The sequence below is a fragment of the Herpailurus yagouaroundi genome, unplaced genomic scaffold, assembly GCF_014898765.1.
Source record: "Herpailurus yagouaroundi ecotype Mexico unplaced genomic scaffold, PumYag 183, whole genome shotgun sequence".
NCBI lineage: Eukaryota > Metazoa > Chordata > Mammalia > Carnivora > Felidae > Herpailurus > Herpailurus yagouaroundi.
The window spans coordinates 1,281,419-1,307,941 of NW_024412414.1; the positions used below are offsets into that span (position 1 = coordinate 1,281,419).

The following is a 26,523-nucleotide window of genomic DNA, read 5'->3' on the forward strand; positions in this document are numbered from 1 at the left end:
CACGGACCGCGAGATCGTGACCTGGCTGAAGTCGGACGCTTAACCGACTGCGCCACCCAGGCGCCCCTGGAGCAACAGAGATTCTTAAATGCTGCAGGTGAGTATAGAAATCGGTGCAGTTCCCATGGAGAGCAGTTTGATGGTATCTGCAAGGTGGTCGATGCTCTAGCATGTGACAACTCGGCAACTTCTCTTCTAGGTCATTCCCTAGGGCTGTGCTTTTCAAACTGTCTGTGGTAAAGGACCAACTTGTAAAATTGCCAATCTCTATCTCTCGTGGACTGATGTTTTCAAAAATGTGATGTGACAGCAATGTAAAATTGACACAGAGGTTTCTAAATGTTTACTCTTAATTTTTGTGCTCATCTGGCCATGGGCTGGTGTGGATTCTCATCAGTCCACTAGCCACACTTGGCTAGTCACACTTGGCACACGTGTGCAAGAAGTTGTACCAGAATGTTTATTGCAGTACTGTTTGGAATGGCAAAAGAAAATAAAATTGAAAACAACGTAAGTGTCCATCAATAGGAGGAAAACAATTGATAGTCTATTTAAACAGTGGAACGTAGTGAGAAGTAAAAATCAAGCACTTGTACAGCATAGGGACTGTAGTCAATAATACTATAGTGACAGATGTGTCAGATGTGACAGAGGCGACCACACTTACTGTGATGAGCAGTTTGTAATGTGCATAAATATTGAATCACAATATTGTACACCTGAAAGTAATATAATATTGTATGTCAACTATACTTCAATTAAAAAGAAAAAAAAATACAAAATGAAATAAGCATTAAAATGCACATATCAGTACAGATAAAATCTCAAAACACAGTGTTAAGCAAATAAAAGAAAGCAAGTTTGAGAAGGATACATTTGGTATGATACTATTTAAATAAAATTTGAAAGAATACAAGCAATATTGCTTTGGGTACAGTATAAAAGCGTGGAGGGGAATGCTGGATGCTAAGTTGGAGGAAGTGAGCACTAGAGAGGGGTGGAGGGGAATAGGATCTGGGAGACACAGTGAATCAGTTGTATCTAATGTATCTCTTAAGCATGGTGGATATACAAGTACAACTGACCCTTGTGCTGACCCCCCAAGCAGTAAAAAATCCAGATGTAACTTTTGAGTCCCTCAAAACTTAACTACTAATAGCCTAATATAGATCAAAATTCTTACCGTTAACATAAACAGTTAACACATACTTTGTCTGTTATATGTATTATATACTGTGTTCTTACAATAAAATAAGGTAGCGAAAAGAAAATTTGTTAACAAAATCCCAAGGAAGATGGGGCGCCTGGGTGGCTCAGTCAGTTAAGCATCCAACTTCAACTCAGATCATGATTTCACGGCTTGTGAGTTCGAGCCCTGTGTTGGGCTCTGTGCTGACAGCTCAGAGACTGGAGCCTGCTTCGTTTTCTGTGTCTCCCTCTCCCTCTCTCTTTGCCTCTCCCCTGCTCACGCTCTCTCTCTCTCTCTGTGTCTCTCAAAAATAAACATTAAAAAAAAATTTTTTTAATCCTAAGGAAGAGAAAATATATTTACAGGACCGTACTATAGTTATTGAAAGAAATTCACATATAAATGGACCCTCACAGTTCAAACCCATGTTGTTCAAAGGTCACCTGTATTCATTTTGGATGCCTGAAAGTCATCCTGCCTGTTAGGTTTCATAGGGAAGCGTAAAAAAAATTTAAATCTCATAACCATTGACCCTCACCTGTAAAATCCATCCCTCCCTGTAAAATATCATCTCTCCCCGTCCACTGGATGTTTGTCCATCTTGGACAAACCTTTCCTTGGAGGTCAGAGCTTAAACATCTGATAGTATACATGTACAGTACAAATAAATTGCATAATAAAATTGCCAGCCTTGCAGGAAAAATGTGGGATTTCATGGAGTCAGTGGAAGCGATGTTGGAAAGCTGCTCAGTCCCCATGCGAAGCCACTGATGATGGCACAGTGAGGCAAAACCAATCAGCTACTGGAGACAGGAAAATCATCTGGGGCAGCGACTCCTTGCAGAAAGGATGATTTGGGGGTCAGTTAAAAATAAAAACTGATAAAGCCCTTGGGTATTTTTGCAAAGAAAAACAGGAAGCTACTCATGTTTTATTGCTATCCTACAACCATTCAGGAAAAAAGAAAATCACCCCACCTCAAAAAGTTAAAAAAAAAAAAAAAAATGACACAGTCATTTTTATTGCTTATGAGAATTAGCATGTGCTTACAAAATCAACAAACTTTCGTTAAATACAAGGTGAAAGAAAGTTATTTTGATAAATTTTGGGTTTTTTTTCTAAGCCTTAATCCAAGTATGCTTTATTTTTTTCTTTTATTAAATTTTATGAAGTTTTTAATTTTAATTACAGTATATTTAACATACAGTGTTGTGTTAGTTTCAGGTGTACAATATAGTGAGTCAGCAATCCTATGCCTTGTTCAGAGCTCTTCACTTATTTCACCCCTCCCCCACCTACCTCCCCTCTGTAACCATCAGCATGTTCTCTGTACTTAAGAGTCTGTTTCTTTGTTTGTCTGTCTATCTCTCTTTTTTCCCTCTGCTTATTTGTCTTTTCATGTGTCTCTTGACCATCTGGTTGTCTTTGGAGAAATGTCTGGTCATGTTTTCTGCCCATTTTTTAATTGGATTATTTATTTTTTGGTTTTCAAGTTTGTTTTCATTTTCTAAAATAAAATTCCAATTGGACTCCCCCACCCCACCTCCGCACTATTTACCATGACCTGGAGGTCTTTGTTTTAAGGGAATTTACTCTTTGCGCATGCTGCTCAGGATCAGCTATGCCATGAAAACACTGGCCCTCTAACTATGCTGTAACTATATACACAGATGGTTACCAGCATGCATGGAGTCCTGCACCTTGCATTCTGTGTGGAGCTTAGAGATCCATCTCATTTGTGGGGGACACTGCCTGCTGGTCTATTGCATGGGTAGGAAAGTCCCACCTAGCCCAGCGGCTCACCCTCAGACCTGCCCAAGATGCTCCCCTACCTGAATGTAGCGTTCCCTTACCTTGAAAAGGAAATGGTTGTCACCATTAGTATTCCACCCCATAAGGTGTTTGAGCATTCTTGCAGGGTCACAGACGTTCACCCGTGATTTGTGGCTTCCTGCCTCCCTTCTGGGTTGTGGTTAATATGGTGGAAGAGAATTTGCAGAGAACTGAGCTGAACTCTGGAGAGGCTTTGATGATTTCTGCATCCTGCTACATTAGCAAGAGTGTTCCACCACACTCCCTAAGAAATCTCTCACTTGCTGGCATGTCTGTTCCAGATGCTCCCCTTTAAACAAGCCTAGAGCTTGGGGGAAAAAAAAAAAAAAAACCTAACCAACAAAATATAAATGAAGGACTGATCTGTTCTTTTTGGAAAAGCATTAATCCTAGAAGGACTTGAATTAGCTCTTACAGGGCATTAAAAAGAAGATCCAAATGCTGTTGACGTATTTTACATGACTTTTGCTTTTCTGGACCATCTTACTGCATGAGGTAGACCAAAGCTGTAACTGGGTCTGGAGTAGTCTTCCCTTAAAGCTACAGCCAGAATATACCCCTTGCTTAAGGAAGCATTTCCTTAGTGATAAGCCTACTTCCTGCCTTTTCTCCTTTCCAGTACATACTAGTCTGCCTTGTCATGAAAGAAAACTGGACTGCTCCTTGATTTTCAGTTGTTGGCAATATTACTAAGTAAAACATATACAAAAAAGGAAAGCAAATAATCTTGCCATCTTTATTTACATAATTCCTATTTTTCATTTTTGTAATCTCCTTTTTGGTTTCTCTCTCTCTCTCTCTCTCTCTCTCTCTATATATATATATATATATATACATATATATTAATACTACAATTTTCCTGCCTCTCAGTTTCCTTAACTGAGAGACAAATGTTTGCCAACATAGCTATATATTTTAATAATTGTCGCTTTAATTCATTGTAGACTGTTATTTTATTTTTTTTAAAGATTTTACTTTATTTTTTTATTTATATATGAAATTCATTGTCAAATTGGTTTCCATACAACACCCAGTGCTCATCCCAAAAGGTGCCCTCCTCAATACCCATCACCCACCCTCTCCTCCCTCCCACCCCCCCTCAACCCTCCGTTTGTTCTCAGTTCTCAACAGTCCCTTATGCTTTGGCTCTCTCCCACTCTAACCTCTTTTTTTTTTTTTTTTCCTTCCCCTCCCCCATGGGTTCCTGTTGAGTTTCTCAGGATCCACATAAGAGTGAAACCATATGGTATCTGTCTTTCTCTGTATGGCTTATTTCACTTAGCATCACACTCTCCAGTTCCATCCACGTTGCTACAAAAGGCCATATTTCATTTTTTCTCATTGCCACGTAGTATTCCATTGTGTATATAAACCACAATTTCTTTATCCATTCATCAGTTGATGGACATTGAGGCTCTTTCCATAATTTGGCTATTGTTGAGAGTGCTGCTATGAACATTGGGGTACAAGTGCCCCTATGCATCAGTACTCCTGTGTCCCTTGGATAAATTCCTAGCAGTGCTATTGCTGGGTCATAGGGTAGGTCTATTTTTAATTTTCTGAGGAACCTCCACACTGCTTTCCAGAGCGGCTGCACCAATTTGCATTCCCACCAACAGTGCAAGAGGGTTCCTGTTTCTCCACATCCTCTCCAGCATCTATAGTCTCCTGATTTGTTCATTTTGGCCACTCTGACTGGCGTGAGGTGATACCTGAGTGTGGTTTTGATTTGTATTTCCCTGATAAGGAGCGACGCTGAACATCTTTTCATGTGCCTGTTGGCCATCCGGGTGTCTTCTTTAGAGAAGTGTCTATTCATGTTTTCTGCCCATTTCTTCACTGGGTTATTTGCTTTTCGGGTGTGGAGTTTGGTGAGCTCTTTATAGATTTTGGATACTAGCCCTTTGTCCGATATGTCGTTTGCAAATACCTTTCCCATTCCGTTGGTTGCCTTTTAGTTTTGTTGGTTGTTTCCTTTGCTGTGCAGAAGCTTTTTATCTTCATAAGGTCCCAGTAATTCACTTTTGCTTTTAATTCCCTTGCCTTTGGGGATGTGTCAAGTAAGAGATTGCTACGGCTGAGGTCAGAGAGGTCTTTTCCTGCTTTCTCCTCTAAGGTTTTGATGGTTTCCTGTCTCACATTCAGGTCCTTTATCCATTTTGAGTTTATTTTTGTGAATGGTGTGAGAAAGTGGTCTAGTTTCAACCTTCTGCATGTTGCTGTCCAGTTCTCCCAGCACCATTTGTTAAAGAGACTGTCTTTTTTCCATTGGATGTTCTTTCCTGCTTTGTCAAAGATGAGTTGGCCATACGTTTGTGGGTCTAGTTCTGGGGTTTCTATTCTATTCCATTGGTCTATGTGTCTGTTTTTGTGCCAATACCATGCTGTCTTGATGATGACAGCTTTGTAGTAGAGGCTAAAGTCTGGGATTGTGATGCCTCCTGCTTTGGTCTTCTTCTTCAAAATTACTTTGGCTATTCGGGGCCTTTTGTGGTTCCATATGAATTTTAGGATTGCTTGTTCTAGTTTCAAGAAGAATGCTGGTGCAATTTTGATTGGGATTGCATTGAATGTGTAGATAGCTTTGGGTAGGATTGACATTTTGACAATATTTATTCTTCCAATCCATGAGCAGGGAATGTCTTTCCATTTCTTTAAATCTTCTTCAATTACCTTCATAAGCTTTCTATAGTTTTCAGCATACAGATCCTTTACATCTTTGGTTAGATTTATTCCTAGGTATTTTATGCTTCTTGGTGCAATTGTGAATGGGATCAGTTTCTTTATTTGTCTTTCTGTTGCTTCATTGTTAGTGTATAAGAATGCAACTGATTTCTGTACATTGATTTTGTATCCTGCAACTTTGCTGAATTCATGTATCAGTTGTAGCAGACTTTTGGTGGAGTCTATAGGATTTTCCATGTATAATATCATGTCATCTGCAAAAAGCGAAAGCTTGACTTCATCTTTGCCAATTTGGATGCCTTTGATTTCCTTTTGTTGTCTGATTGCTGATGCTAGAACTTCCAGCACTATGTTAAACAACAGCGGTGAGAGTGGGCATCCCTGTCGTGTTCCTGATCTCAGGGAAAAAGCTCTCAGTTTTTCCCCGTTGAGGATGATGTTAGCTGTGGGCTTTTCATAAATGGCTTTTATGATCTTTAAGTATGTTCCTTCTATCCCGACTTTCTCAAGGGTTTTTATTAAGAAAGGGTGCTGGATTTTGTCAAAGGCCTTTTCTGCATCGATTGACAGGATCATATGGTTTTTCTCTTTTTTTTTGTTAATGTGATGTATCACGTTGATTGATTTGCGAATGTTGAACCAGCCCTGCATCCCAGGAATGAATCCCACTTGATCATGGTGAACAATTCTTTTTATATGCCGTTGAATTCGATTTGCTAGTATCTTATTGAGAATTTTGGCATCCATATTCATCAGGGATATTGGCCTGTAGTTCTCTTTTTTTACTGGGTCTCTGTCTGGTTTAGGAATCAAAGTAATACTGGCTTCATAGAATGAGTCTGGAAGTTTTCCTTCCCTTTCTATTTCTTGGAATAGCTTGAGAAGGATAGGTATTATCTCTGCTTTAAACGTCTGGTAGAACTCCCCTGGGAAGCCATCTGGTCCTGGACTCTTATTTGTTGGGAGATTTTTGATAACCGATTCAATTTCTTCGCTGGTGATGGGTCTGTTCAAGCTTTCTATTTCCTCCTGATTGAGTTTTGGAAGAGTGTGGGTGTTCAGGAATTTGTCCATTTCTTCCAGGTTGTCCAATTTGTTGGCATATAATTTTTCATAGTATTCCCTGATAATTGTTTGTATCTCTGAGGGATTGGTTGTAATCATTCCATTTTCATTCATGATTTTATCTATTTGGGTCCTCTCCCGTTTCTTTTTGAGAAGCCTGGCTAGAGGTTTGTCAATTTTGTTTATTTTTTCAAAAAACCAACTCTTGGTTTCGTTGATCTGCTCTACAGTTTTTTTAGATTCTATATTGTTTATTTCTGCTCTGATCTTTATGATTTCTCTTCTTCTGCTGGGTTTAGGCTGCCTTTGCTGTTCTGCTTCTATTTCCTTTAGGTGTGCTGTTAGGTTTTGTATTTGGGATTTTTCTTGTTTCTTGAGATAGGCCTGGATTGCAATGTATTTTCCTCTCAGGACTGCCTTCGCTGCGTCCCAAAGCATTTGGATTGTTGTATTTTCATTTTCGTTTGTTTCCATATATTTTTTAATTTCTTCTCGAATTGCCTGGTTGACCCACTCATTCGTTAGTAGGGTGTTCTTTAACCTCCATGCTTTTGGAGGTTTTCCAGACTTTTTTCTGTGGTTGATTTCAAGCTTCATAGCATTGTGGTCTGAAAGTATGCATGGTATGATTTCAATTCTTGTAAACTTATGAAGGGCTGTTTTGTGACCCAGTATATGATCTATCTTGGAGAATGTTCCATGTGCACTCGAGAAGAAAGTATATTCTGTTGCTTTGGGATGCAGAGTTCTAAATATATCTGTCCAGTCCATCTGATCCAATGTCTCATTCAGGGCCCTTGTTTCTTTATTGACCGTGTGTCTAGATGATCTATCCATTTCTGTAAGTGGGGTGTTAAAGTCCCCTGCAATTACCACATTCTTCTCAATAAGGTTGCTTATGTTTATGAGTAATTGTTTTATATATTTGGGCGCTCCGGTATTCGGCGCATAAGACATTTATAATTGTTAGCTCTTCCTGATGGATAGACCCTGTCACTATTATATAATGTCCTTCTTCATCTCTTGTTACAGCCTTTAATTTAAAGTCTAGTTTGTCTGATATAAGTATGGCTACTCCAGCTTTCTTTTGGCTTCCAGTAGCATGATAAATAGTTCTCCATCCCCTCACTCTCAATCTAAAGGTGTCCTCAGGTCTAAAATGAGTCTCTTGTAGACAGCAAATAGATGGGTCTTGTTTTTTTATCCATTCTGATACCCTATGTCTTTTGGTTGGCGCATTTAATCCATTTACATTCAGTGTTATTATAGAAAGATATGGGTTTAGAGTCATTGTGATGTCTGTATGTTTTATGCTTGTAGTGATGTCTCTGGTACTTCTGGACAGAGGGTCCCCCTTAGGATCTCTTGTAGGGCTGGTTTAGTGGTGACAAATTCCTTCAGTTTTTGTTTGTTTGGGAAGACCTTTATCTCTCCTTCTATTCTAAATGACAGACTTGCTGGATAAAGGATTCTCGGCTGCATATTTTTTCTGTCTAGCACACTGAAAATCTCGTGCCAATTCTTTCTGGCCTGCCAAGTTTCAAAAGAGAGATCAGTCACGAGTCTTATAGGTCTCCCTTTATATGTGAGGGCACGTTTACCCCTTGCTGCTTTCAGAATTTTCTCTTTATCCTTGTATTTTGCCAGTTTCACTATGATATGTCGTGCAGAAGGTCAATTCAAGTTACGTCTGAAGGGAGTTCTCTGTGCCTCTTGGATTTCAATGCCTTTTTCCTTCCCCAGTTCAGGGAAGTTCTCAGCTATTATTTCTTCAAGTACCCCTTCAGCACCTTTCCCTCTCTCTTCCTCCTCTGGGATACCAATTATGCGTATATTATTTCTTTTTAGTGTATCACTTAGTTCTCTAATTTTCCCCTCATACTCCTGGATTTTTTTATCTCTCTTTTTCTCAGCTTCCTCTTTTTCCATAACTTTATCTTCTAGTTCACCTATTCTCTCCTCTGCCTCTTCAATCCGAGCCGTGGTGGTTTCCATTTTGTTATGCATTTCGTTTAAAGCGTTTTTCAGCTCCTCGTGACTGTTCCTTAGTCCCTTGATCTCTGTAGCAAGAGATTCTCTGCTGTCAGCTATACTGTTTTCAAGCCCAGTGATTAATTTTATGACTATTATTCTAAATTCACTTTCTGTTATATTATTTAAATCCTTTTTGATCAGCTCATTAGCTGTTGTTATTTCCTGGAGATTCTTCTGAGGGGAATTCTTCCGCTTGGTCATTTTGGATAGTCCCTGGCATGGTGAGGACCTGCAGGGCACTTCCCCTGTGCTGTGGTGTATAACTGGAGTTGGTGGGCAGAGCCGCAGTCAGACCTGATGTCTGCCCCCAGCCCACCGCTGGGGCCACAGTCAGACTGGTGTGTGCCTTCTCTTCCCCTCTCCTAGGGGCGGGATTCACTGTGGGGTGGGGTGGCCCGTCTGGGCTACTTGCACACTGCCAGGCTTGTGATGCTGGGGATCTGGCGTCTTAGCTGGGGTGGGTAGGCAAGGTGCACAGGGGCAGGAGGGGCAGGCTTAGCTTGCTTCTCCTTAGGTGATCCACTTCAGGAGGGGCCTTGTGGCCGCAGGAGGGAGTCAAATCTGCTGCCGGAGGTTTGGCTCCGCAGAAGCGCAGAGCTGGGTGTTTGCTCCGAGCGAGCAAGTTCCCTGGCAGGAACTGGTTCTCTTTGGGATTTTGGCTGGGGGATGGGCGGGGGAGATGGCGCTGGCGAGCGCCTTTGTTCCCCACCAAACTGAGTTCTGTTGTCAGGGGGCTCAGCAGCTCTCCTTCCCTTTGTCGTCCAGCCTTCCCGCTTTCTGAGCAGAGCTGTTAACTTATGACCTCCCAGACGCTAAGTCGCGCTTGCTGTCGGAACACAGTCTGTCAGGCCCCTCCGCTTTTTTGCAAGCCAGACTCGGGGGCTCTGCTTGGCCGGCAAGCCGCCCCTCTGCCCCGGCTCCCTCCCGCCAGTCCGTGGAGCACGCACCGCCTCGCCGCCCTTCCTACCCTCTTCCGTGGGCCTCTCGTCTGCGCTTGGCTCCGGCGACTCCGTTCTGCTAATCCTCTGGCAGTTTTCTGGGTTATTTAGGCAGGTGTAGGTGGAATCTAAGTGATCAGCAGGATGCGCGGTGAGCCCAGCGTCCTCCTACGCCGCCATCTTCCCTCTCCATTGTAGACTTTTAATGTTCAGGTTCTATGATTAACCAAATGCTTAGGTTTTCAGTTTCCTACTATTAGTATAATATGCATCACAATATGCAACTTCAGTTTCTATTGGTTAAGATTGATTAAGAGGGATTATTGGGGCAGAAAGTTTCAATATGTGTACAGCTCTTACCAAATACTATTTTCTAGATGGATTTTGCCTATACCAGCATGGTTGGCTGGTTTTATCCCATCTTTACCAGTATTGGCTGTTGTCAGTCCATTTCTGCTAACTTAGAAGGTACTGAAAGTTATCCTGATCTTAACATTTTTATCACTAGTGAAGGTTATTATTTGCACGTGTGCAGTCTCTGGTTATAGTCTTTATCTATTTAGGTCAGGTCTGCCATTTTCTTTCAGAATTTGAATGAACCATGATAAGTTGCTTAACATTTCCTAACAATTTCATGCCTAACCAGCGAAATGACCATATTTGGGTAAAGAATGAGTCAATGATTTGATGAAGTTTATGTAAGTATGATCATGATTTTCCGCCAGTGATGGGGGTGCTAAATTTTAATTCTCAAGTGGTCGGATATCAAATGATTCTATGTGAAACAGTATGATTCTGCAAGAGCCTGATTTGTTGTTGAAGAAGCATCTGATTTCAGTGTCCTGGATAGAGAATAATTGGCCCAGTGTTTATTCCCTCCACCTAGCGCCGCACTTATACCTGCATTTGCCCTCACAATAATACCATCACCTTCTGTGCTTGCTGCTCCCGGCTCCCTGTGCTGGTGTCATTACTCTCTTGAGGGATACTATAGTGGGGTGAGGGGTACTGTCGGAAAGGAATCTTAAAGATTCCCCTTAATTACTCTGAGCCTGCTCATGCATTAAAAAGTCTTTTTCTTCCAAGATGTGGTTGTTTTGTAGCAATCAGGGCACTTTAGAATATCTACTCTACCATACTGTCAGAACAAAAAATGTAATACTAAATTTTTGGTTACAAGAAAAATTGAAAAGTTGAAAAAAGAGTTCCTCCATCTTCCACTCCAGATTCCTCTGTGAGTACTCCAACCATGGGTGTGAACTCACCTTACCAGCTTGTCTACGAGTCATCTACTGGCTGTCTGAGCTTTTCCCTCTCAACTGGAAGGGAAGTCAAGAAGAAAACAGGTAACAGAGGATTCCAGCAAAGAGCTCTTAGCCCATCTTTGGGGGAGGGGGTGGGGGAGGGCATAAAGGATTCCCAGTGCAGGTTAATGAGATGCTTTGATTTAGTTTTCTGATAGGAAGGGTACATGGCTGTCCTGCCTGTTGGCAGAAGCTTTGACACAGATTCTTTCCCATAAAAGTTGACACATCTCAACCCAGTCACTCCACAGTGCAGTCTCATCATTTGATTTTTTTTACGTGCCCTCTGTTCCTGGTGATGTGGTTCCCTTCACACAGTACAACATCCCTATCAAACCTACATCTTCCATCCCCCTCAGTATCCCAAACTCACCCCCTCTATCAAGAGAGAGATCTATGTTGCTCCTACTCACACAGCCAGTGGGGGAACGAGTATCTGAAGAGACGTACTTGGATACCAGACCTAACAGCATGTCCCAAACTGGGCTGATTCATGCGGAAAGAAGAGAAAGACATAGAGGGACCTGCTATCCCATGGAGGAGGACACACAACAGAAAGAAAGGCTTAAGACAAAGAACAGGTGGCAGTAGACCAGATAGTATAGCAGCAACTATGCAGCCAGAACCTCAGAGAAATAAGTTGGGAGTGGAAATGGCAAGGCAAAGTCTCATAGAATTTCCAGTTACCTTCTCCCCAACCAGCTGTGATGGCAGATGGTGGAATGGGGTAGGCAGGGAGGACTGTACTTGCAAAGTAGGTGGTGGAAGGATCAGCAAAAGGTATGAATGCTCAAAGATTGTCCAGTTGTCCAGTGTCCCACAGACACTGGAGGTAAGGCTGGAAGTTGAGAAGTTTGCATTTTATTTCTGACCCTGCCTCTTGCTGACTATGTGATTTGCCTTCCTCCAGGCCTCATTCTCCATATCAAGCTCCTCCTGTGTCTTCAGTTAGTGAACAAATGTTTAGTGAGCAATTGCTAGTTATCATTCACTGTTCTAAATCCTGGGGGTATACATGAGGACTCTAAGACAAAGAACACCTTCCCAAATGGAACTGACATCTTCAGCTTCCTTGTTTGGAGTAGATCCAGCTGCCCCCTCTCGTTTCCCAAGCTCCTTTACCTCTGTTGATGTGCTTTCTGTCACTGTGGTTCAATAACCCACAGCATCATTTCCAGCATCCCAATTTATGTTCTCCTGGTTTTATTATATCCACTCCTGAGCTGGCCCTAAATCAACAGAATCCCTTTGAGAGAAGACAAAGTATCTTCAAGATAAACTGTGATTTCATGATTTTTCCTCCTAATGATCTTGCAGGTTATGCCTTCTGTTGGCCTCTTTGTCTGTCCAGCTGTTTTCCTCTGCTACCCCACCAAAATGTGATTTGTCATGATGTGCATCATTCTGACTAGATGTATTTTCGTGGTGTTGCATCTGTTATAGGTTCTTGATATGTTTAGAAATTAGTCTCATACATGCATGCCAGAATGGATGATTAACTTTCTCTAATAGTTTGTAAGTGACCATGTAGACCTGTTTTGCCCAGGAATGTCCCAGTTTATGCTTATTGTTCTGACATAACATTTAATGATGCCCGCTTTCACTCTAAAAACTTTCCCAGTTTGTATATGTTGTACAGTTATTCTGGTTTTAGGCCACTTTGAATTTTGGACCTCTGCTCTCTGTTCATGCACATGTGCTATCACACCTTACCAACTGCCCCCTTTGCAGTTCTAGGACCAAGCAGACTTGGAGTAGACAGGCTTCAGGAGTTGAGTCTACTCCCTGAGGGAACAGCAGCTATTTTTGGAAAGTAGCCCAACTTTACAGAAGGAGAACTGAGAGAAGTCTGTCAAAAAATGGTTCCTGGTTGGAGTGAGAAGATATCACCCTCAAGGATCCAAGGCAACTAGGGCCAAGCCAGACATGAATGGTCAGACTAGAAGATGTTTCAGGAGGTCATCCAGCTGCTATCTGGGACTCAGGGCCAAGTCTCTGGTCTTGGGTGGCAGGAGGAGTGGCAAAAGGGACCAGAAACCACTCATAATGGCAGATACCAGAGATGGTATCCAAGTACCAGCCAGAAAGCCGAAGAGTTGGCTGACAGTGAAGAAGACTTCATTTTGAGGCACTCAGGACCCAGCTGGAGCCTGAGCAGTGGCCCTGGCTTGAAACTCATCTTCATTCTTGAAACCAGGATGAAGTTGAGCCTACGTATATTAAGAGAGAGCATGTGGCTCCAGTTGAGTGGGCAGCAGAGGCTCAGAAACATGTGGACCTGAAATGATGCCTCTGGAATTTTAGTCATGGAGGACTATCTCCACAAGTTCATGTCACCAAATCCTTATACCAGCTGACACCTGCCACAGGGTTATAACTGTGAAAATAAGTGCAATAAGCACAAAACATTGCCACCCAGAGTTGAGCAGGCAGAAGAAAGAATAAGCAAATTTGAAGATAGAACAATTGAAATTATTAAATCTGAAGAACAGATTTTTAAAAAGTAAACAGAGCCTAAGGGACCTGTGGGACACCATCAAGGAGAATAACATACACATTGTGGAAGTCTCAGAAGGAGACGAGGGAAAGGGATAGCAAGAATATTTGAGGAAATGAAAAGTCCCAAGTTTGATGAAAGACATGAGTATAAACACCAAAGAAGTTTGACAGACTCCAAGTAACATGAACTCAAAGAGACCCACACCAAGATACATTATAATCAAACTTTCAGAAGACAATGACAGTGAATCTGGAAGGCAGCAAGAGAAAAGCAAATCATTATATGCAAGGAATTCTCAGTAAGATTATCAGCAGGTTTCTCATCAGAAACTTTGGGGGCCACAAGGTACCAAGGCTGTATATTCAGAGTGATAAAAGAAAAAAAAAAACTGTCAACCAAAAATCCTATATTCAGCTAAACTGTCCTTCAAAAGTGAGGGAGATATTAAAACATTCCCAGATTGGCAAAACCCAAGGAAGTTCATGACACTAGACCTACCCTTCAAGAAAAGCTCAAGGGCGTCCTGCAAGGTGAAATGAAAGGTCACTAGGCACCTTGAAGCTATATGGAGAAATAAGGATATCAATAAAAGAAAATACATGGGCAATTATAAAAGCTAGTATTATTGTAATTGGTTCATAACTGTACTTTTTGTTTTTTACATGATTCATTTATTTATCTTAATTTTTTAAGTGTTTTCCTTTTATTTTTGAGAGAGACAGAGACAGAGAGACAGAGCACAAGTAGGGGAGGAGCAGAGAGAGAGGGAGACACAGAATCTGAAGCAGGCTCCAGGCTCTGAGGTGTCAGCACAGAACTCGACACGGGGCTCGAAGTCACAGATTGTGAGATCATGACCTAATCCAAAGTCGGATGCTAAACCAACTGAGCCCCCCAGGTGCCTCTGTTTTTCAAAAGGATTTAAAAGACTTATACATTTAAAGAAAAAATTATTAGTTTAAAAGCTAGTATTACTGTAACTTTGGTTAACTACAAATTTGTTTTCTACATAATTCAAAATACTAATACATTTTAAAAAATCGTTAGTTTATGTTTTGGTGCATATACTAAATAAAGATGTAATCTTGTTGGGGCACCTGGGTGTCAGTTAAGTGTCTGACCAGCTCAGGTCATGGTCTCGTGGTTCGAGCCCTGTGTTGGGCTCTGTGCTGACAGCTCAGAGCCTGGAGCCTGCTTCAGATTCTGTGTCTCCCTTTCTGTCTCTTCCACTACCCTGTTCACACTTCTCTTTTCTCACCCTTTCTCTCTCTTAAAAATAAATACACATTTAAAAAATTATAAAGGTACAATCTTGTAACAACTGAAAGAGGTGGGAATGAATCTGTTAAAGGAGAGTTTTTGTAAGTTAAGCTGATAAAAATTCAAATTAGAGTGTTAGAACTTTGGGATGTTAAATGTAATCCCCACTGTTTCCCTCATTGTAACCACAAAGAAAATAGCTATACAATATACCAAAAAGCAAATGAGAAAGGAATTTAAATATCTTATCACACAATCTACACAAAATAGTATTGTAGGACCTGAGGGACCAAAGCCATAAGGCATTTAGTAAACAAAAAGTACAATGACAGAAATCCCTTGTCAGTAATTACTTTAAATATGAATGGATTAAACTCCCCAATCAAAAGACAGAGATTGGCAGAATGGATTAGAGCACATGATCCAATGATGTACTATCTATAAGAGATTCACTTGAGATCCAAGGACACAAACAGGTTGAAAGTAAAAGGATGGAGAAAAGATATTCTATGCAAATATTAACCAAAGAGAACGGGGGTAGCAATACTAGTATCAGACAAAATAGACTTTAAATCAAAAAAGATTACAAGAGGGGCGCCTGGGTGGCTCAGTCGGTTGACCATCCGACTCTTGATTTTGGCTCAGGTCATGATCTCACAATTGTTGAGATCAAGCCCCATGTCGAGCTCTGTGCTAGGCGTGGAGCCTGCTTGAGATTCTCTCTCTCCCTCTCCCCTTCCCCTGCTTGAGCATGCATGTTCGTTCTCTCTCTCTCTCTCTCTCTCTCTCTCTCTCTCTCTCTCTCTCTCTCCCTCTCTCTCTCAAAAGTTTATAAGAGAAAAAGGACACTGGTATTAATAAAAGTTTCAATACAACAAGAAGATATAATAATTATAAATGTTTATGCACCTAATGACAGACCATAAAAATATCTGATGCAAAAAATATATATATAGCTGAAGCAAAAACTGACAGAATAAAGACAGTTCTACAATAGTGGTTGAAAATTTCAATACCCTACTCACCATAATGAAAAACAACCAGGCAAAAGATAAGTAAGGAAAGAGAGGAAATAAACCAATTAGAGCACAAACAACAAAACAATACACATTCTTTTCAAGTGCACATGGGAGATTTTTCAGGATAGGCCATATGTTAGGCCACAGATTTTAAGTCTCAATCAATTAAAAAGGATATACAAAGTATCTTTTCGGACCACCGTGGGATGAAGTTAGAAATCAATAACAGAAGGAAAACTAGAAAAAAACCACAAAATTGTGGAAAGTAAATAACACATTCTTAAACAACCAACAGATTAAAGAAGAAATTGCAAGAGAAATTAGAAAACAGAGATGAATAAAAATTAGAATACCATATACCAAAACTTACAGGATACAGCAGAAGTAGTACTAAGGGGGTAATTTACAGTTTTAAGTGCTTACATTAAAAGATAAGAAAGACATCAAATAACCTAATTTCATAAGTTAAGGACCTAGAAAAAGAAGAAGAAACTAAAACCAAAGCTAGACAAGGTAAATAATACAGATTAGAACAGAGAAAATGAACAATCATACACCAACAAATTAGATAACTTGCATGGAATGGATAGATTCCTAGAAACACAAAACCTACCAAGACTCAGGAAGAAGTAGAAAAATGTTGATAGATCTATAAATACTATGGAGATTAAATCAGTAATCAAAAACCTACCAACAAAGAAAAACCCTAGACCTGATGGCTTCCGTGGTGAATTCTACCAAACATTTAAAGAACTAATTACAATTATTCTTCATTCTCAAAGTTTAACAAAAAAATAAGAGGGAACACTTCTCAACTCCTTCTGTGAGGCCAGCATTACCCTGATACCAGAACCAGACTAGGACACTAAAACAAAAGAAAACCACAGACAATGTCCTTTATGAACATTGATGCAAAAATCTTCCACAATATACTAGCAAACGGAATTCAATAGTACATTAGGGATTATACAACATGACACCAAGAAGGATTTATTCCTGGAATGCAAACATGGTTCAATAACAAAACTCAATCGCAGAGTGAAGGGGAAAAAAACCACATGATCATCTCAGTGCAGAAAAAGCATTTGACAATTCAACACCCTTTCATGATTAAAAAACACTCAACAAACTAGGAATAGAAGTAAACTACCTTCACGTGGTAAAAGTCATATGTGAAAAACATAGAACAAGCATCATATTCAGTGATGAAAGATGGAAAGCTCTTCTTCTAAGATCAGGAACAAGGAAAAGGTACCCAAGTTCACCCCTTATATTCAACTTAGAACTGGAAGTTCTAGCCAAAGCAAGATTGAGAAGAAAAGGAATAAAAGACGTTCAAATTGGAAACATACAATTTGGAAACATATCCAAATATGTATGTTTCCATGTATCATGGAAACATACACATTATATATATATCCATCCATGTTCCTAGCAACATTATTCTCAATAGCTAAAACATGGAAGCAACCCAAGTGTCCATCAATGGATGAGTGGATAAAATGTGGTCTTACATACACATCGGAATATTGCTCAGCCTTTAAAAGGGAGGAAATTCTGACACATGCTATAATGTGGAATAAGCTTGAGGACATTATGCTAAGTGAAATAAGCTAATCACAAAAAGATAAGTACTATATGGCTCTACCTATATGAGGTATTTAGAATAGTCAGACTCAGACAAACAGAAAGTAAGGTGATGGTTACTAGAGGCTGGAGGGAGTAGAGAATGGGGAGTTGTTACTATTTAATGGGTAAGAGCTTTAATTTACAAAACGAGAAAGAGTTATAGAGGTAGATGATAGTGATTGTTGCACAGCAATGTGAATGTATTTAATATCACTGAACTGTACATGTAAAAATGGTCAGGATGGTAAATTTTTGTTACATGTATTTTACCACAATATGTAAAAAAAAAAAAAAAAAAAAAAAATGCAGTCTTAGTCTGTCAATACACACTGCCCTCTGCAGAAGGCCCAAGATTAGCCAGCGACGGAGAAGTGTTGCAGCCAATTGAGTTGGAACTGAGATTTTCTGTCTTTAATCAGAAGTGTCAAAAGGGAATCACTTCAGCATGCATGGCAGCCCCAGGCCCAGGCTGTCCTGGGGAAACATAGCTGGGTACGCTACTCTGCACGTACCTGTTCCTAATACATTCATAGTTGACTCACAGAGCAGTGTCTCTGTGTTATAGTGACATGCCAGGGATTCCCATCCCCGGGAAGCATGAATGATGCCCCCCGATTATTTTAACTATCAGGAGAAGTTGCTATCCTCTGCCTGCCACCTCACCCCCATGTGAACATGACGTCTTAAGAAACCATCCTCTAGAACCCCTCTCTAACTTCTTCCTCTCCAGCCACAGGCAGATCAAAAAACTTCGAAGACATAACCATGTCACCCCTCCAACGAGGACTCGGAAACTCTGCCTCTAACAGTATGGAGTTCAGCGACCCCTGCCCTGAGGCCCGAGAGAAGCTGCAGGAGATGTGTCGCCTTATGTGAGCGCCTGGGTGGTTGGGGGCAGACGCAAGCATTGGGTATGGCCGCCAGCTACCTGTGTGTGCATGATGGGGAATTCACGGAAGTGTCTGAGCAGGGCCAGGAAGTGCCAGCTGCCCAGTGCCCCCAACGACAGTGACCAGTGATGGGGTGATGGCCATCCCTCATATGCATTCATGTCCCTATGCTCTCACCACTCACAGTCCTTTTCAGCCCTCACTATAACCTGATGAGGAAGAAGGGGTATACCCATTTTGCGGATGAGGAAACCAGTAGCCAGAGCAAGCCAATAAACTATTGCCGGAGGTCCCACAATTTGGTGGACCTGACACCAGGTCATTGATCTTAGCCTCTTCACCTTTTGCAGGGCTCCTTACACTTTTTAGGCTTTGTGCCTTGAATGTTTATTTCTTTTTTTTCTTTTTTTAATTTTTTTTTTCAACGTTTTTATTTATTTTTGGGACAGAGACAGAGCATGAACGGGGGAGGGGCAGAGAGAGGGAGACACAGAATCGGAAACAGGCTCCAGGCTCTGAGCCATCAGCCCAGAGCCCGATGCGGGGCTCGAACTCACGGACCGCGAGATCGTGACCTGGCTGAAGTCGGACGCTTAACCGACTGCGCCACCCAGGCGCCCCTGAATGTTTATTTCTTAACACAATTTGTCAGATGTTTTCCTACAACAGCAGCAGCAGCAGCAAAAATCCTCTCAGAGCAAACAAAAAACATTGACCTGGGTGATTAATGATATCTATGATTTGGGGTCCCACAAGTCCTAGTAAGTTAGTCTACATTTCTCCAAAGGCTCAGACCATGGGCCATAAAGGATTTAAAACCTAGCCCCGTCTAAGGCATATGTCTTGGGCTCCCATGGGCCATCATTGCAGCTACAGAACATGGGAGGAGGGAAGCTACCCGGTTTGCCCTTTACTGTAACATTCTGGATGGAAGCTCTTTCTTTGTAACCTCAGGAGTGGGGAGTGAGCAGAGTCCCCAGACCCTGCCCTCCAGACTCCCCTTCTGTACTCAGTCCCACTCCATGGGTCCTCATCCCATTGCTTACAGTGGAAATCAGGCAAGGAATGGTTTCAGAAGGGTACCAGGGCCTTCCCAGTTCTTCCTAAGTACTGCCTTTAGGATGAGGGGGAGTGGGGTGGGCACAGGTACTTTGGGGACAGAGAAATGGGACGAGAGTCTTGGGAGCTGGGCAGGGGCTTATAGAGAGAGTGTTCCTGGTGAGTAAAAGCCAAGTGGCTAGAAGATATGTTGGTCTCCTTCCCTGCAGAGAAGCTGAAAGGGCCTCGTGGAAAGGGAGGAATTTCTCCTACCCCATGATCTTTCGCAACTACAGGGCAAAGATGCCCTCTCATCTAATGTCAGCCCCGAAAGGGGACGCTCAGACCCCTCACCCTCCAGGTGCTCAGACTTCCACTCCCACCCCTCACCAGCCTCCTGCCCACCAACAGCCTCACTTCAGCCAACATTCTCAGGAGTCTAAGACATCCAAGAAGGTCATCAAGTTGCATTACACCTTCTGTGATGGGTCCTCCTTCGTGTAGTATCCTTTTATTTGCTGCTACCCCTTCTCCCCAGCAACTCAGCCCCAGAAAATTTCTGGGTTTGAACAGGGCTGATTATTTACTTTGGCTTTTCACCTGACCAGAGAAGCCTGCTCACAGGTTCTTCAGGACATTAAGCATCTGTCCAGGTCAGAGAAGGCTCTCTTTGGAGGATGTCTGGGTGGGAAACAGTGCATCAAGAAGTCACCTTGGAGGGGCGCCTGGGTGGCTCCGTGAGTTGAGCATCTGGCTGTTGATTTTGACTCAGGTCATGATCTCATGTTTGTGAGATTGAGCCTTGTGTTGGGCTCTGCACTAACAGAGTGGAGCCTGCTTGGGATTCTCTATCTGCCTCTCTCTTTGTCTCTCAAAAATAAATGAATAAACTTAAAAAAGAAGAAGTCACCTTGCAGCCCCAGTCCTGTCATTCACTCCCCAGTAGGCAGTGGGGCTGGACCAGATGCCCAACTCATTTGGCAGCAAGGCTGTGAAGCCAGAGAGGGCAAAGCACTTATTCCAGGTTCTGCACTCTGAGTTGGATGATACGTCAAAGAGAGGAGACACTAAGCCAGACATTCTTGTCCCTTCTTTGTAGGAACAGATGGTGTGACTCAATTTAATGTCACAAAAGGAATTTGGTGGCAAAGCCAGGCCCGGGTTCAGGGCCACTTCACCTCCATTTAGGGCCCTCTTTCTGGCACCATTTTTATGCCTTCTAGGATTGTTTCCTCCAGCAGAGAGTAGGACATGGGGGATGGAAGGGAGCCTCATTTAATAATAAAACCTCTAGGTACTTAGTGGCCCATACCTTTGGAGGAGAGGGAGCTCTCTGAACTCTCAGGCTGCCCAGCAGCAGTCCCCCCTCACTTCATTTGGCCTCCTCTCCGACTGAACTGGGAATTCAGAATTTAAGCACCCTGTCAAAGGAGTCCTATTGTTTCTCTGACTGTAAATGAATCCATTCATCACACTCTGCTCAGCCTTGCTTCCAGTGAGCCTTGTCAGACTGTACATGGCAAACTCCTTCCAGGGTAGCTGCTGCTTGCTGTGGGTCAAGGGCTCTCCTTTCCCCCTTTCCTATTCTTCCACTGCCTTGAGTAGGATCATCTTCCTGAGCCCCTGGAAAAGCTATGACTGTGAATTCTGTTGCTATCAGCAGGACCAGAGTAGGTGGGCTACAGCACAGTCTGTTCTCTTCCCTGTTCCAGAATGCTGAGGTCCCCTTGGGTGAGACCACCCCAAACCTGCAGGCCATGCTGCTGGCATGCTTGACTCATATGCCAGAAATAACCACATCCTGGCCATCAACGCATTTCCTCTTTGGGAGTCCCGAGAGGCTGGGTTCTAGGCCCAGTTCTTCTTGGTGACCCTGCACAGGTCACTTCATCTCTCTGGGCCTCACTTCCCTTCATTTGAAGCTGAGGAAGTTGGACCCAGTGATCTTGATAGAGAAATTCTGTGTTACTGCATTCAAATGGCCAAAGCACCCATGCAGCTGTTGGATCCCTTGGAAGTAGAGAAAATGTTTGGAAGACGTTTTCTAGGCTCAGCGATTAATTCTGGTCCCATGGAGATTGCTGGACAAAGCTCTCAGGTAGAAATGGTTCATCTGCCCTTGGTATGCCAAAGAGGTCCCAGCCCTGATTGGTTTGCTCTTTGTCAACACCAGACCCCAGAAACCATCCCAGTATTCTTTTCATTTGGGTTTCATTCATTCCATTGTCAGCACCTCCTGGATGTCTTGGCTCAGATGCCCATTCTCCCCTCAAACTTCCCTCAAAACGTTTTTTCATATGCACAGACAGATCATCACATTAGAAACAAACCCTAACCACAGTGCACAGTGCTGTGCTCAGCCCTGTGCCCTTAAGGGTTGGTGGAGCGCTCAGAACCACTCTGTGTTTTTTTAAATATGGTAAAATATACATAACATAAAATTTATCGTTTTAACCATTTTAAAGTGTATCACTCAACGGCATTAAGTATATTCACAATGCTGTGCAGTCATCACCACTATCTAGTTTCAGGGTGTTTTCATCACCCTGAAAGCAAATCCCATGTGTCTGTTAAGCAGTCACTCCCCATTTCCCCTCCCCTGTAGATCCTGGGGACCACTAATCTGCTTTTTGCCTCTATGCATTCGCCTGTTTCAGATATTTCATATAAATAAGATCATGCAATATGTGGCCTTTTGTATCTGGCTTCTTTCACTCACATTAATGTTTTCAAAGTTCATCCACATTTTAATGTATATCACTGCCTCTTTTTTAATTGACATTTACATAGCATAAAATAAAATATTTTAATATATACAATCTAGTGGCATTTAGTGCATTTATAGCGTTGTGCTACCATCACCGCTATCAAGTTCCACAACCATTTCATCACCCCAAAAGAAAACCTTATACCCATTAAGCAGTTTTCTGTTACTTTCTGTTTTCCCCTACCCTAGCCCTGGCAACCACCAATCTGTTTTCTATTTTTTTTGATTTGCCTATTCTGGTCACCTCATGTAAATGGAATCCTACAACATGTGACCTTTTGTGTCTGGCCTCCTTCACTTAGCATAATGTTTTCAAGGTTCATACATATTGCAGCATGTCTCAGAATTTCTGTTATTTATATTATAACGTGTGTGTGTGTATAAAATTTTGTTATATGGATATTCCACTTTTTTCTAATTCATTCATTTGTTTATGGACATTAGACTTTCCCCACCATTTGGCTATGAACATTCTTATAGAAGTTTTTGCACACCTGTTTTCAATTCTTTTGGGTCTATACCTAGGAGTAGAATTCCTGGATTATACAGTAATTCTATGTTTAACTTACTGAGGAAACTCCAAATGTTTTCCACAGTGACTGTGCTATTTTATATCCCCACCCACATGTATGAGGGTTCCAGGTTCTCTACATTCTTGACTATACTTGATACATTTCAATTTTTAAATTCCAGCCATTCTAGTGGATGTAAAGTCATATCTCATTGTGGTTTTGAATAGAATTTTTCTAATAACTAACAATTTCAAGTATATTCATATACCTTCTTTGTGTATCTTCTTGTAAAAATGTGTATTCAAATCTTTTGCACATTTTTTTATTGTCATTTACTTGCTGAGTTGTAAGTGTTCCTTTATATATTGTAGATACTAGATCCTTATCAGACATATGATTTGCAAATTTTTTTTCCTATACTGTGGGAAGTTTTTTCACTCTTGCTCACCCTCTTTGGTATGTGGAAGTTTTTAATTTTTATGAAGTCCAGTTTTTCTTTTTTTTATTCCTTGTGCTTTGGGTTTCATATTTAAGAAACCATTCTCATGCCTGTGTTGTCTTCTAAGAGTTTCATACTTATAGCTCTTACATTTAGGTCTTTGATCCATTTTGAGTTGATTTTTGCATATGGTGCATATGGTGATAGAAGGCTCCAACTCCATTCTTTCACATGTGATTCCCAATTCCACCTCTATTTCTTGAGTAAACTATTCTTTCACCATTGAATGTTCTTGGCACCCTTGCTGAAGATCGTTAACCATAGATGTATGAGTTTATTTTTGTAGTCTTAATTCTATTCCATTGATCTGTATGTCTTACTGTGCTCGTGCCACAGTGTTTTGATTATTGTAGCTTTATAGTAATGTGTTGAAATCAGGAAGTTTGAGTCCTTCAACTTTGTTCTTTTTTCAATATTTTTTTGGTTATATGGGGTCCAGTGCAAGTCCATATGAATTTTAAAATAAGTTTTTCCATTTTTTGCAAAAAAGATTGATGAAATTTTGATATGGATTGAATTGAATCTGTGGTTTACTGTGGGGCATATTGCCATGAATAAGATGAAGTCTTCCAATTCATAAATACTAGCCACAAATGATATGAAATGCTGTATGAACAACTATAACAATAAAAAGGAAATGAACAGAAGGAAATGATGCCATTTACAATAGTGTCAAAAAGAGTATTTTGATAAGGATTGCACTGAATATGTGTATTGCTTTGGATAGTATTGATATTTTAACAATATTTGTTCTTCCAATCCATGTGCATGGAATGTTTTTCCATTTCTTTGTGTCTTTTTTAGTTTCTTTCATAAGCTTTCTATAGTTTTCACTATACAAATCTTTTACCTCTTTGATTAGGTTTATTCCTACGTATTTTATGGTTTTTGGTGCAGTTGTAAGTGGGATTGACTCCTTGATTACTCTTTCTGCTGCTCCATTATTGGTGTATAGAAATCAACCAACTCCTGTACATTTATTTTATATCCTGTGACTTTGCTGAATTCATGTATCAGTTCTAGCAGTTTTTTGTGGAGTCTTTTGGGTTTTCCATTTAGAGTATCTTGTCACGGCAAAGAGTAAAGGTTTGATTTCTTCTTTGCCAATTTGTATGCCTTTTATTTCTTTTTGTTGTCTAATTGCCGAGGCTAGGACTTCCAGTACCCTGTTGAATAACAGGGGTGAGACTGGACCTCCCTGTCATGTTCCTGACCTTAGGGAGGAAGCTCTGTTTTTCCCCATTGAGAATGATATTAGCTGTGGGTCTGTCATATGTGGCCTTTATGATGTTGAGATTTGTTCCCTCTATCCCCACATTCTTGAGGGTTTTTACCAAGAAAGGATGTTATATTTTGTCACATGCTTTTTCTGCATCTATTGAGAGGATCATGTGATACTTATCTTTTCTTTTATTAATGTGGTGTATCATGTTGACTGCTTTGTGAATATTGAACCAGCCCTGCAGCCTGGGAACATACCACTTGATGATGGTGAATAATTCTTTTAATGTACTGTGAATTCAATTTGTTAGTATCTTGTTGAGGATTTTAATATCCAATTTCATCAGGGATATTGGCTTGTAATTCTACTTTTTAGTGGGGTCTTTGTCTGGATTTAGAATCAAGGTAATGCTGTCTTCAGAATGAGTCTGGAAGCTTCCTTCCATTTCTATTTTTTAGAACACTTTTAGGAGAATAGGCATCAATCCTTCTTCAACTGTTTGGTATAATTCCCCTGGGAAGCTATCTGGCCCAGGACTCTTGTTTGTTGGAAGGTTTTGGATAACTGATTCAATTTCTTTGCTGATTATGGGCCTCTTCAAATGTTCTGTTCCTTCCTGTTTCAGTTTTGGCAGTGTGTGAGTTTCTAGGAGTTTGTCCATTTCTTCCAAATTGTCCAGTTTGTTGGCATATAATTTTTCATAGTATTCCCTTAAAATTTTTTGTATTTCTGTGGTGTTGGTTGTGATCTCTCCTCTTTAATTCGTGATTTTATCTATTTAAGTTCTCTCTCTTTTCTTTTTGATAAGTCTGGCTAGATTTCCTTCAAAAAAAAAAAAAACCAGCCTTTAATTTCATTGATCTGTTCTACTGGGGTTTTGGTTTCTACATCTTATTTCTGCTCTAATCTTTATTGCTTCCTTTCTTCTGCCAGCTTTAGGCTTTATTTGCTGCTCCTTTTCTAACTCCTTTAGGTGTAAGGTTAGGATGTGTGTATTTGGGACCTTTCTTGCTTCTTGTGATAGGCCTGAATTGCAATGTATTTTCCTTTTAGGACTGCGTTTGCTGCATCCCAAAGGGTTTGGACTGTCATGTTTTCATTTTCATTTGCTTGCATGTACTTTTAAAAAGTGCTTCTTTAATTTCCTGGTTAACCCATTCATTTCTTTTATGTTTTTAAGATTTTTTTTTTTTTTAGCATTTATTCATTTTTTGAGAGGCAGAGAGACAGTATGAGTGGGGAAAGGACAGAGAGAGAGGAAGACACAGAATCCGAAGCAGGCTCCAGCCTCTGAGCTGTCAGCACAGAGCCTGACGTGAGGCTTGAACTCATGAACAGTGAAATCATGACCTGAGCCGAAGTTGGACGCATAACTGACTGAGCCACCCAGGTGCCCCCCCATTCATTTCTTCAGTAGGATTTTATTTAACCTCAATGTTTGAGGGCTTTGCAAATTTTTTCTTGTGGTTGATTTCAAGTGTCATAGTGTTGTGATATGAAAATATGCATGGTATGATCCTGATCTTTTTGTACTTGTTGAGGCCTGATTTGTGACTCAGTATGTAATCTTTTCTGGAGAATGTTCCATGTGCAGTCGAGAAGAATGTGCATTCTGTTGCTTTAGGATGAAATGTTCGGAATATATCTTTTAAGTTCATCTTGTCCAGTGTGTCATTCATAGCCATTGTTTCCCTGCTGATTTTCTGCTTAGATGATCTGTCCATTGTGGTAAGTGGGGTATTAAAGTCTCCTACTATTATGGCATTATTATCAATGAGTTTATGTTTGTGATTAATTGATTTATATGTTTGAGTCTTGCAAGTTGGGGGCCTAAATATTTACAATTGTTATATTTTCTTGATGGATAGACCCCTTAATTATGATATAATGCACTTATTCATCTCTTGTTACAGTCTTTGTTTTAAAATCTAGTTTGTTGGGGCGCCTGGGTGGCGCAGTCGGTTAAGCGTCCGACTTCAGCCAGGTCACGATCTCGCGGTCCGTGAGTTCGAGCCCCGCGTCAGGCTCTGGGCTGATGGCTCAGAGCCTGGAGCCTGTTTCCGATTCTGTGTCTCCCTCTCTCTCTGCCCCTCCCCCATTCATGCTCTGTCTCTCTCTGTCCCAAAAATAAATAAACGT

General features: G+C 41.1%; 1 protein-coding gene across 5 annotated transcripts in view; it reads left to right on the forward strand.

Annotated features, from left to right (window-relative positions):
* The window catches only part of CUNH3orf20 (chromosome unknown C3orf20 homolog), a 104,841-nt gene that overhangs the window by 11,657 nt on the left and 66,661 nt on the right, over positions 1–26,523 (forward strand). For 4 of the 5 annotated variants that reach the window (XM_040491885.1, XM_040491887.1, XM_040491886.1 and 1 more), the window contains exons 6-8: positions 10,971–11,090; positions 18,187–18,328; positions 19,615–19,887. In XM_040491885.1, the coding sequence (XP_040347819.1) occupies positions 10,971–11,090; positions 18,187–18,328; positions 19,615–19,887 (535 nt within the window). The remainder of the gene's footprint in view (positions 1–10,970; positions 11,091–18,186; positions 18,329–19,614; positions 19,888–26,523) is intronic. The other variant, XM_040491888.1, reaches the window with a different exon arrangement.